We start from the raw sequence: 12331 nt of genomic DNA, 5'->3' as shown, positions 1-12331 counted from the left end.
ATTCCAAAGGACTTTGTAATTTTGTGTGAAGCCACTCTTCCACCCTTCTCCCTACTGCAATTTGCTATCCATTTAAATCCTGACTAGTCATTGTGGAATTCTCACAGCAGCAAGAATCATTATTCCTTTAGCTAACTCATTAGGATTCCATCAGGATTCCCTCTTCTACAACATTTTTAGCTGCCAGTCATCTTTCTTACAGCAGTCTTAGATGTCCCTTCCAGGGTACCCGAGTGTTTTTCAAAATTGCAGACCATCATGTTCAACAGAATTGCCCTCATGGTGATGTTTTTAAAATTGTAGACCATCATGTTCAACAGAATTGCCCTCATGATGATGTTTTTAAAATTGCAGACCATCATGTTCAACAGAATTGCCCTCATGATGATGTTTTCAATATTTTGAAATAGTATGAGGCCACTATCATCATCCAAAAGCATGCAAAAATGATGACTTCATCATTGCACATGTATAATATCACTATTTGTGCCGTATCATCTTTAGGCACGTCCTGCCTCGCAGTGTTACCGACTGAGTTTCTCTTCTTGGCCATAGTAGATTTTAAATGAAAAATATATGAAAGGTTCTGGGTTAGGAAAGGCAAAAGAAAAGGAGAAACACATTTATTGAGCACATATGTGCCAGATAGTGTACAAATACATACTCAGTACATACCAGTCCTCAAAACAACCTTGTGAGACAGGTATTATCCACATTTACACATAAAGAGTCCCTTTTCTGACATTGTACGTTCTCTCTTGAATTTTTCTATTAACATTAACTTTCATTTATTTACATTTATCCTCCGTATGATATTTTTAGCAGTTATAAACCAGAAAAACATATTTCCATTTAATAAATATTAATTTAATAAAATAAGTTTCACAGTATATCAATGGATGATTGAAAATTAGAAGCTGCTATCCTTCCATATCAGATTACATTCTTTTCTAGTCCTTGTTAAAGACTGAGCTGCAAAGGCTTCTTGCTTAGTTTCTACATTTCCTATTTATTGTGCACACACACACATACACACACACCGCATTCTTATCACTGTTCTAACATTGACTCTCTCGGCTTAGTCTCCTTAGTCTAATTGGAACTAGGAAGCAAGCTTAATGAACAATACATGTTGAATGTTCTCAATCATGAAATGACTCCTCCATCTTCTAATTAAACGTAGTAACAGAGTTTACCTGTTTCAGAATCAGATAAAAGGGGACCATCTTTCTTTTATCTATACCTAAGGTGAAACTCAGAGGTTTTTCCATTATAGTTCTCTTCCAACCCTACATGGAGGGCTCAGGACTGAAGAACTTTGTGTCCTACCACCTTTTCTTGAAGGAGGTGTTGGTCCACATCTGTAATCCTGAGCAAGAAGAACCTTAAATTTTCTTTCCCTTCAACTCTTTTATTGGATTTCTACTCCTTCATTTCATTCCAGATTTTCTGGACCTTGTAATCATCTAGAGAAAAATGTGGTTCCAGAGGAAACTAGCCTAGGATGGGAGGGATGAGCTTATTTGTGTCATGCCCCAACAAATACTGCAGAGTTCTAAAACTTCCTTTGCACACGTCTACTACTTCTACCCAGGATTTCTAGGACTGGAACAGCAGAAGTGAGACTGACAGTATGTCTTAGCTCAGGGTGTGCAGAGTCTCATCCAGCATCATTTAGATTTCCCAAGAAACGTGCAAAGGAAGATCAAGAATCCATGTCCCATTTCTTCCTTTGTGTCCCCTGGAAAGACCATTCTCTGTTCTTAGAGGAATTGATTCCAAGAACATATAATCATGCATGAATGTTTGTTGCCCGGGACTCTTCAAAGCATGCTATAGTTGTAGAAGAGGCTCTCCACTCTGATGCCGGCCACGGCTGCATACAGTTCAGGTACCACCAACTCTGGTACTTGTAACACAGCCTTGTCATCTGCAGTTTTAATGGCAACTTCTAGGCGCAAGCGCAGCTCTCTAGGTGAGGGGCGGCCAGCCTCACGCCAGCACCAGCAGGACTTCATAATCCCGTACCTGAGAGGGAAACAAGAGAAGCTGACTTCCTTGACAAGGCAAATGCATGGGGAGCATGTCTCCTCTCCTCACAAACCTTAACAAACAACTCTGCAGTTCTTTAATTGTCTTCTGTTTGCCCTGCTACTCATATTCTTCCCAGAGAGTGATATTCCTTCTCAACCTTTTTATATCAAGTCTCTTAATAGCACTTTCTCAACACATGCTCTTGTATGATAGGAATAACTTAACATTTTCCAAACTAGGGTATGACAGGACAGTTTTATCACTAGACGTTGTTTGCTGTACATTGTAAGCAACGTGCAGTAAAGTAACAGGGCTGGGTAGAACTGAACACATATCGTTTTTACTCTGATATGAGATAGAGTTTTTAATCATTATATACTGCTGCATGCTTTAGGTTGATTTTCATGTTTCATATATCTCCTCATCAAAATGTTACATTCTTTAATGCTTGTGCCTCGAAGCTGCTGCTAGAACTGCAGATGACAAGGCTGTGTTACAAGTACCAGAGGTTGTGGTACCAGGTCAGGTATTTTGTCAGTTAGGCGTCTCTCCCGTATCAAGACCAGCCTTTTACACATAGAAATGTTTGTCATCAATTTCTTTCTATTGTCCCTAGCTTCATCACTATACTGTGTGCCTGTGTGTGTGTGTATACTCATATATAGTTAAGATATTTAAATTTAATCTGCTTGATGCAGTAATTGTTTATCATAATGAAAACCAAGTGCTGTAGATTTACCCATTCAATGATGAAAAACTTATAAAATAGCAACAATTCTAATAAAAACATGAATATATTCTCTGCTGCCTTCTTATACACAATTTAACCTTTTCTTACATTCTGTAGCAGTTCCTTTTTGAACTTCATTGGTAATAACAGTCTGTGTAATTTTACGTTTCCATTTCCTGCCTCTACGTTGGTTCACTAACTGTCCCTATCTGCTGATAACACTGGATCCTCCTCCTGCCTTTCTAATTTCTGCTTATCCCCTCTTCCTCTGGTTGGCTTCTGCCACACTGAGAGCTGGGAAAACAGGGAGACAGTCATTTAAAAGTTAAATACTAAATAAGAACTGGTATACTCTGAATGGGTAACTCTAGTGCAATGGGTTTTATGACAGCTGTCTGAACTGTGGCTGGCAGAAGACTGACATGTAGACTAAACACAACTGTACTTGCATTGGGTTTAGTTTACTTACTACCTATTTTAGAAGCTTCCCGTGGAACTAAACTATAATAAAATTAGATTTCTAATGTAGTTCTCAGTGTGTGGTGGGGGTATGTGTGTGTATGTGGGTGAGTATGCGTGACTGTGGATGTATATGTATATATAACATATATGCATATATAATATATGAGATAGGTGTATTTCGCTTCGTGGGTTTGGTTAAAAGCTGTACATTGGTACATACGGAAAGGCAAGGATCATCTGAGCACTTTGAAAAGGGCATGATTGATAGAGAGCAAAACAACATTTGGCATGAAAGAAGAGCAGATCTTTAAAACCCACTTACATGGTACGTGTGCAGCTACTGGGTCTCTTCATGATTTTCCTTTTTTGGAGATGCTGTAGGATGCTGGCAGGAGGGACTTCAGGATACGGTGGTGCCCCTGTCATCATGAAAATAATGAGAACTGTAGGGTCCTCTAAAATACAAACTGTAACTAACACTATTCTTCATCCATTTGGATTGGTTGCTTGCAAAAGATATAGCCGTAGGAAAAATACTACATACGATTCAGTTGCTCCCTGGTGATCAAATCTGGATATAACGTAGTGAATTGGGGGGAAAGGTGTTTTGGAGAAAAAAACCTGATAAGTTAGGAGAAACCTGAATCTCTAAGAAAGTAGTCAAATAAGACAAAGTAAGACATAAGACCTGCCCTCCACTCTCTGCACATGGGAAGGTGTGCAGTTTCTCAATCAAATGAATTAGTAAGCCTGAAGTAAACATTTTTATGTTTATCCAAGACCACTCTGGGAATTATCCTTGGGATCTGAAAACATCCCGTGGATTTGGTAATATTTTGGGGAAAATAAAGATGAAGAAAGCAAAAGAAAGGTAAAAAAGGACAGGGAAGAAGGGAGTGGGGCAAGCAGAAAATAATCAGTTTATATGACCATCACGGGAATCAGGCTTAGATAACATGTCGTCCATTTCAAGCTTCAGCACTGTACTGAACCCTTTCTGAAAGCATACATCATCCACCCCTTAAATAAACATGCTTGCATATTTGCATACAGGTACACACTATTTTGGGGCTCATCCTTACCTAGAGTCACCATCTCATAGAGCAGGATCCCAAAAGACCAGCTGTAAAAGAGACAAAGCCATCTACTTAATTGCTATTTCTGTTTTTCTAAAGAGAGCTCATTTGTGTCAGAGGCCTTTAGTAAGAACCCCATAAAAAAGGCGGATGAAGGAGAATCAAGGATGAGTGTCTGGAAAGCAAAATAACTGCCATTAGAAAGCATTTCTGCTCAATTTCCGTAGATTCGAATCTCTTTTAGGATTGAAGCTATATCTCTATTTACTCTCCTGTATTTTAAATTAATAGATGATTATTATTTGCATATAACCACACAAACACATTTACCTCAATTACAAAAGCACATTTACCTAAAAATATTCCCTCTGTGTCTCTTTCTTCCTTTCCATCCCTCTCTGCTGGAATTCTAGCCTTTATTCTTAGAGCAAATCTAATCTTTATTCTTAGAGCAAATCCAACAAGTTTTATCATTTAGTCACTATTTTCTCAGTAGATTTAATTCCCCAAACCTAGGAAAAATATTAACAGAGCAAACTTTATATATAGTTGAAATTGGTATTTGCCTAAGCAATATGACTTGAGAGGTGTATAGTTCACTATTCTATAATATCATTATTAAATGATTAATATTTTACAGTTAAGTTTATGACCCCCAGATGTCTACTGAAAAGCACATGTCAGTGAAGCAGCAATGGAAATCTCATAACTGACTCATCCTATTAACGGATATTCTAAATTTCCTCTGCTGCTCATGGCATTCATGGCTAGCAGGATATTCTACATTACATCTATTCACTTCTCCAAGCAATTGAGTTATATGGCTACCAAAAGTCAATTGTGATTCTTTATGATCCTGTTAACCTCAATTTTACACGTAATTGCAATTATATGTAGTTATATAATCAATTAGATATTTTATATAGTGATTACATGCAAAAAAGTGTTATCTTCCTTCAAACTAAGTTGACTGTTTTGAAAATTATTTACAAAAATAAACTGCTGAAAAAGAGAGTGTTGTCAAATTGTGTGAGGGAGACAACTGTAGAAAACTGGGAAAAGTAACATCAAAAGTCTGCAAACAATTTCATAATTATTTTCAAGTTTCTCATGCTACCTAAAATCATTCTGAACTGGAACTCAAAAATAAATCATTCTTATTTACACTAAAAGATACTATTTACACTAAAAGAACAACATACAACTTCATCTGGGAGACTCATCCTCATAAAAAGAAGACTTGCCCCTCCTTGAAAAAAACAGATAATGTGCATTTATAAGTTTTATGTTAAAATAAGTGATTGAAGGTATGTATGTTTCTTTTTATTTTAACAATGTATGGTTTAACTGGCATTTTGGTTATGTGGACCTACCTCCTTCAGATAAAAGAGACTTTACTAGATTAAGTCCTAGGATATTGATGTGAATAATCTTTTCACTTTTTTTTTTCTAATTAAGGCTGCTAATCTAATACAGAAGAAGTACTTGAGGCTGGGCGTGGTTGCTCATGCCTATAATCCCAGCACTTTGGGAGGCTGAGGTGAGAGGATCACTTGAGCCGAGAAGTTCTAGACCAGCCTGGGCAACATGGTGAACCTTGTCTCAAAAAAAAAAAAAAAAAGAAAGAAAGAAAAAAAAAAAAAAGCCAAGCGGGGTGGTGCGTGCCTATAGTCCTAGCTTCTAGCGAGGCTGAGGTGGGAGGATCGCTTGAGCCTGGGAGGTGGAGGCTGCAGTGAGCTGTGATCATGCCACTGCACTTCAGCCTGGGCAACACAGTGAGATCCTGCCTTAGAAAAGAAAGAAAAGAAAAGAAAAGAAAGGAAAAGAAAAGGTTGAAAAAGCACCAAAAAGGACTGCAGACAGATGACAAACATGAACTCTGTCACAGAACATTTCTGCTTGAGAGTATGCCTGATTTCTAAGTAGAGATTATATTTGTAGAAATAATTGGCAACAGATCAAATCATATTGAGGGAGAACACCCAAGTCATGAAGAAAGTAAACTCAGAGTCCAGGAATAAACCTTACACATCTGCTCTGATGCCAGCAGATCTCAGGAGAAGCCGTTCTGGGGCAAGCCACTTGAGAGGTATGGTTTGAGTAGAGGAGATGGCCCCTCGGGTGTAAACTTCATAAGCCAGGCCCAATCCACAGAGCTTAGCAGTGAGATCACTTTGGATCAGGATATTCCTGGCTGCCACATCCCCATGGAACAAATGCTTATCCTGCAGGAATTCCTGTCAAGATAAAATCAAATATGATCAGCTGTCTGAGATCACAGCTTGGGTCACAGACAAGGAGAGACAGTCCTAGGAATCTTCAAAAACACAAGGACATTTTCTACTCTGAACAAGTCTCATTAATAATGATACGTCACTTCCAAAGCATGCTAATGAATCGCACGTTTCTGCATTGTGTTTAGGAATACCAAATTGAGCAAATAATTCAAATGACATTAATACTGGATTTTGAAAATATAATCACCTCTGTGTCAAACACTGACCCCTGCTTGATTTTCCTTTCCCGTGAGAAAGGACCCAGCTAGACACTGGAGAAGCGAGTAGATTCCAAGTTTCTTCCTTTTTTCTTTTTTTTTTTTTGAGACAGAGTCTAGTTCTGTTGCCCAGGCTGGAGTGCACTGGCGGGATCTCAGCTCATGGCAAGCTTCGCCTCCTGGGTTCACGCCATTCTCCTGCCTCAGCCTCCTGAGTAGCTGGGATTTCAGGCGCCTGCTACAAGCCCAGCTATTTTTTTGCATTTTTAGTAGAGACGGGGTTTCACTGTGTTAGCCAGGATGGCCTTAATCTCTTGACTTCGTGATCCGCCCACCTTGGCCTCCCAAAGTGCTGAGATTACGGGTGTGAGCCACTGCACCCGGCCTGATTCCAAGTTTCTAGCAGTAGTCCCCAAAACAATGTAATACATACCGAAATTGAGTATCATAATGAAAAATTTACATACATATCTCACTTTTTACCCTAAAATAACTGCATGAGTTGAATTCAGAAATTCTCTTTTAGATAAATTGAAATTTTACAAATGGCCACAGAGTTATTAAGTGGTACTGACCAGAACCAGGTATTATAATTCATAGGATCTACTATATAAACTCTACTAAAAATTCTCAAGTCAGTCTGCATATTGGAATTGCCTGAGAGCTTTTTAAACATAAGATTTTCACCCCAGATTTACTAAACCAAAATGTAAGAAGAAAGACCTGGTAACCTACATTTTTAAGAAGTATCAGATTCTAGTACAGCCAACAGAGCATCGGAGAGCTATGGCACCCTATGATAATTGATTTTTGGAGTCATTTCTGATGGCATCAAACTATTCAAGACATAAGGAGAAGCTGCAAAACTATACATGACTGAAGACCTGGAGATTGAGGGCTGTAATTACTAAACAAGGATGGTATAGAAAATTAAAACGTAAAGGTGATAATTTCCAATCACTGATGATAAAGAAAACTAGCAGTTTTCTGTGTCTGGTGAAGCTTTAAAATAAGAAATTACACTGCCGTGATAAGAATTAAAGAATGTACCTGACTTTGAGGTTGTTAAAAGTAAGAAAAAAATAGTATGATATTGCCTTGTAACAGGTAGCACAGGGTCCTGATGAATGCACCAGTTTGACCAATTCATCCCTGTATGGCACCTCTGCAATTGTGGTTCTGAATACAGGGTAGGCTCTATCCTGACACTCTTTATCAAGGGAACATACCAACGAGGCCTTCCAAGCACCATAGACAATATTCACGTATATGATGTGTACTCTCCCTTGTCCCATAGGAGCTTCACCCATAACTATTACTCTTTACCCACCTTAATCCTTTTTTTCTAACTTTTTCCTGATTCCACTTAGATCCCTATATTCCACACCTCAAGGTGGCAAGATATATCAAATACTTAAAACAGCAGCTTCACAGAGCCCTGATTTTCCATAGCAAATGTTAATTTTAAACACAACTATTTAAATAATTTCATAGAAACAGACATAGAAAGTTCCTGGGTAATTCTGGTAAAGGTAAATTTTTTATCTTAAACCCTGAGTTCTTTGTCTTCTGTCTTTAAGTTGTTTTAAAATAAAGGAATTATCCAACTGTTGCTCTTTTCATTCATCCTTTTCCACTTGTTCCTTAATCATTTTGTAATTATATGTACTCCCTGTCACATTCAGTATCAAAGCAAGTCTCTAACCAAACATGTTCTGAACTAGTTTTTCTTGTTTTTCAGGTATAAAATTGCATACTTCCTTCTGGTTCTGTTGCCTTTCACCCATTCAGTTTCTCTTTCTGTATCTTTTCCCTACTTGCTTCCCTATCCATCTCTTTTAATTCTATTATTAGTACATACGGGGATGTAAAAGTATCAAGTAAATGGGCGTATACCTTTTGGCCCTGGCTGTTGAATTTTAGGACTGAAAAATTTTTAAAATCCTTCCTGTTCCTTGTATAAACCCTAAGTTGACTACTTTCTTCCTGAAATTACCAATAGTGTAGTAAATTATCTAGATAAATCCCTAAAGAAGGGACTAAAAACAATTTATCCATGCTTGAGTTTCTGCCCCCTAACTTCTATCTAATTTTCTTTAAAACATATACACCACTTGAGAATATTAATATGAGAAATATGGCATAAAAAACAAGGTTAACAAGGAAATGTCACACCATCAGTTGTCATTTTGCATCGTCTTACCAGTGCCAAAAGGACCTGCTTTCCAATGTGATATACTTGTTTTTCTGTGAGATCATAGAGAAGACCATCCATGGTCATCACATCCTAAAGAGACAGGGGGAAAAAAGCCATTATATCAAAATGGCACTAACAGATTTGGAAAAGAAATAAAGTTGGGCAGAGATACTCTGAAATGCAGTTACCAAAGCTAAGAAAAATATAAGGACTAATGTTCAAAGTGAGGCTGATGTGGGAGATTTTCAGACAGGCAGAGAAATAAAATGATCAACTGGACTGGAAAAACAATGACAGACATAGATGAATAGCAGGTAAGTAAGGCAAGTATAAATAAGACTATTCACTGAATAAAACAGCAGTTTTTCTGGGGCTCTGTGTGAGTGTGCATGTGTATGCACATGTGAGCATACATGTGTTCATGATTAATTTAGCACATTAACTGAATGCATCTTTATTGAATGCCTGAAATGTCCCTTATTCCATGTTAGGAACTTGGAATACAAGCATGAGTAAAATAGCATGGCTGCTGCCTTCTGGAGCTTGTTGTGTGACAGGCACATGTGAATCGAAATCAAATAATCACACATAAATCAATGGTTGCATATCTGTAAGTGCCATAAAGGAAATGTACAAAGTGCTAAGAGAGCATATGATCGTGGGCAGAAGAGAGTTGATTGAGTTGGAGGGACAGGGAAATTGTTTGATGAGATCTGAAGGATGAGTGGAAATTAACTATGAAAAGAAGAGAAGAGAGAAGTTTGGTGGAACAAGAAAAACATATAAAGATAATCTGAAATACAGCTGCGCGGTATTTTTGAAAAATGGAAAGAAGCTAGTGCAGTTAGAGGACAAAACAAATTTTAGATGAGTGACCTCTTTGAAAAGTTTAAAATGCCTAAATACTTGCAATTGTCCTATTGACAACACTGGATGGAAGACAATAACAGGGTCCCTTTCTCATACACATTCAGTTGTACAATAATCAGCATATGAAGGAGGTTCAAAGAATGTTGAACTTGCTCACTAGCAAGTAAGAAACTAGGGAAACAGGTAACACTTCTCAAAGAGGAATACAGAACAAGAGAAATTGCAAGGAAAATGACATCCATTTGAGGCTAAAAATGTCTGAACATTTTAATTTTAAAAAACATGAGTTTGAGCTACAAAAGTTTTACAAGCTAAATTTCTCCCTGAGTTTGCCCCACCATACTATGGTAATGTTACAGAATGGAAAACACACTTAATAACCACAACAAAATTACAATCATTACCAAAAATACTCATGTTGTTATATAATTATCTTTAAAACAGCTACCATTTTGAGTGCTTACTCTGTACCAACCACTGCGGTTTTTACATACGTAATTTCTTGTATTTTTTATAATAATTATTACTCCCATTTTACAGATTCAGAAAACTCAGTATCAGAAAGGTGACTTGCTCAAAGTCACATAACTAGTAGGAGGTGAAGCCTAAAGTCCATGCTCTAAACTTGTACTGTCCACTCTGTGCTCATTAGCCACATGTGGCTATTTAAACTTCTATTACTTAAGGTTAAATAAAATTTAAAATTTAGTTTCTCCATCACATCAGCCACATTTCAAGTGTCTAGAAGCCATCTGTGATTAGCAGCTTATCACATTGGATGGAGCAGTTATAGAATATTTCTATAATTACAAAAAGTTCTATTATTCTGTCATGCTATTATAATGTCTCTGCATTTTGTCATTTGTCACACTAATTGACATGTGAAAAGCTAATCAACAAGGTCAAGCCTTAACCTCCTAATACCTCTGCCCTACTGCTCACCCGCCGACAGGTCCAGAGAAAGTTGAGCAGGTCCCCGTGGGCCACATCCTCCAACACCATATAGAGTGGCAGCTGTTCAGTGCAGCAGCCTTCCAGCTGCACTAGGTTCTTGTGTTTCCCCAGGTATTGATGGAATTGGATTCGCCCTAAGAAATCTTGTACCTCATGGAGCCCAGCTGGTTCTGTAGAGGATGAAAGAGCCAGGCAGTGAGCAGTCAGCGCATCCTCGATGAGTGGGAGGCAGGGAGCAGGAGGCAACTTAAGACGGTAATTCTCAAGGCCCCACATGGGAGTGAATGTAGGCAAAAATAAATACAAAGGGGACCAATTAGAAGAAGATGATGCTTAATATCACTGATCTTTTATCAAAGGTAACACAGAATCATAATTATTAGAACTGGATAGGCTTTCATCTGCCTAAACAGAGAGATAGTCTGTTTGCATTAAAAAGTTATTGCTATTTAGTCCTTTGGATTCATACCCTTGCTTGTCTTATCTTTGTTCTATGTATCCACCATTACTGGCCCATATCATGAAGAAGAGAGAGAGAGAGAAAGAAATATAATATAAGCTGGGTTCAATGGCTCACGCCTGTAATCCCAGCACTTTGGGAGGCCGAGGCTGGTGGCTGAGGTCAGGAGTTCGAGACTGGCCTGGCCAATATGGTGAAACTCCATTTCTACTAATAATCCAAAAATTAGCTGGCCACGGTAGCACATGCCTGTAATCCCAGCTACTTGGGGGGCTGAGGCAGGAGAATCACTTAAACCTGGGAGGCGGGGGTTGCAGTGAGCCCAGATCGCACCACTGCACTCCAGCCTGGGTGACAAGAGCAAAACTCCGTCTCAAAAAAAAAAAAGAAATATAATATCAGGAAAGGGTATCAAAGAATAAAGGAAAATGAGGAAACAACCTCAGAATCCTAGTCCAAGTAACATCCATTGTGAAAAAAATCAGTTTTAACAGCCTCCATAGCAAAGAAGAGCTAGGGAACCTAGGATGCAAGGATGTTTTAACATATGCAAATCAATTCTGTGACATACCGCATTAACAGAATAAAGTATAAACATCATATGATCATTTCAATCAATGCAGAAAAGGCATTTGATAAAATGCAATATCCTTTCACGATAAAAACACTACACAAACTAAGTACAGAAGGAATGTACCTCAACACAATAAAGACTGTGTAAAAACCCACAGCTAACATCTTACTCATCAAAACATTGTACTTATTCGTGGTAGTCATTTTAGTTATTATTTGGAGATTGGGTGAGGATTCACAAATAAACAATTTGTGTAATTTAAAAAAGGGCCGGGCGCGGTGGCTGAAGCCTGTAATCCCAGCACTTTGGAAGGCTGAGGTGGGCCGATGACGAGGTCAGGAGATCGAGACCATCCCGGCTAACACGGTGAAACCCCGTCTCTACTAAAAAATACAAAAAACTAGCCGGGCGAGGTGGCAGGCGCCTGTAGTCTCAGCTACTCGGGAGGCTGAGGCAGGAGAATGGCATGAACCCAGGAGG

General features: G+C 38.4%; 1 protein-coding gene across 1 annotated transcript in view; it reads right to left on the bottom strand.

The window, feature by feature from the left end:
- Positions 1-591: 591 nt before the first annotated feature.
- STYK1 (serine/threonine/tyrosine kinase 1) overlaps positions 592-12331 on the bottom strand; it is a 55431-nt gene continuing 43691 nt past the window's right edge. Inside the window, exons 7-12 of the mRNA XM_025402683.1 lie at positions 10806-10987; positions 9000-9083; positions 6331-6539; positions 4309-4349; positions 3549-3645; positions 592-2028 (exon numbers count right to left, since the gene is read on the bottom strand). Of these exons, the coding sequence (XP_025258468.1) occupies positions 1824-2028; positions 3549-3645; positions 4309-4349; positions 6331-6539; positions 9000-9083; positions 10806-10987 (818 nt within the window). The 3' untranslated portion in view covers positions 592-1823. The remainder of the gene's footprint in view (positions 2029-3548; positions 3646-4308; positions 4350-6330; positions 6540-8999; positions 9084-10805; positions 10988-12331) is intronic.

This window comes from Theropithecus gelada, chromosome 11, assembly GCF_003255815.1.
Source record: "Theropithecus gelada isolate Dixy chromosome 11, Tgel_1.0, whole genome shotgun sequence".
NCBI classification, from domain to species: domain Eukaryota; kingdom Metazoa; phylum Chordata; class Mammalia; order Primates; family Cercopithecidae; genus Theropithecus; species Theropithecus gelada.
This window is presented reverse-complemented; position numbering and strand designations above follow the sequence as displayed.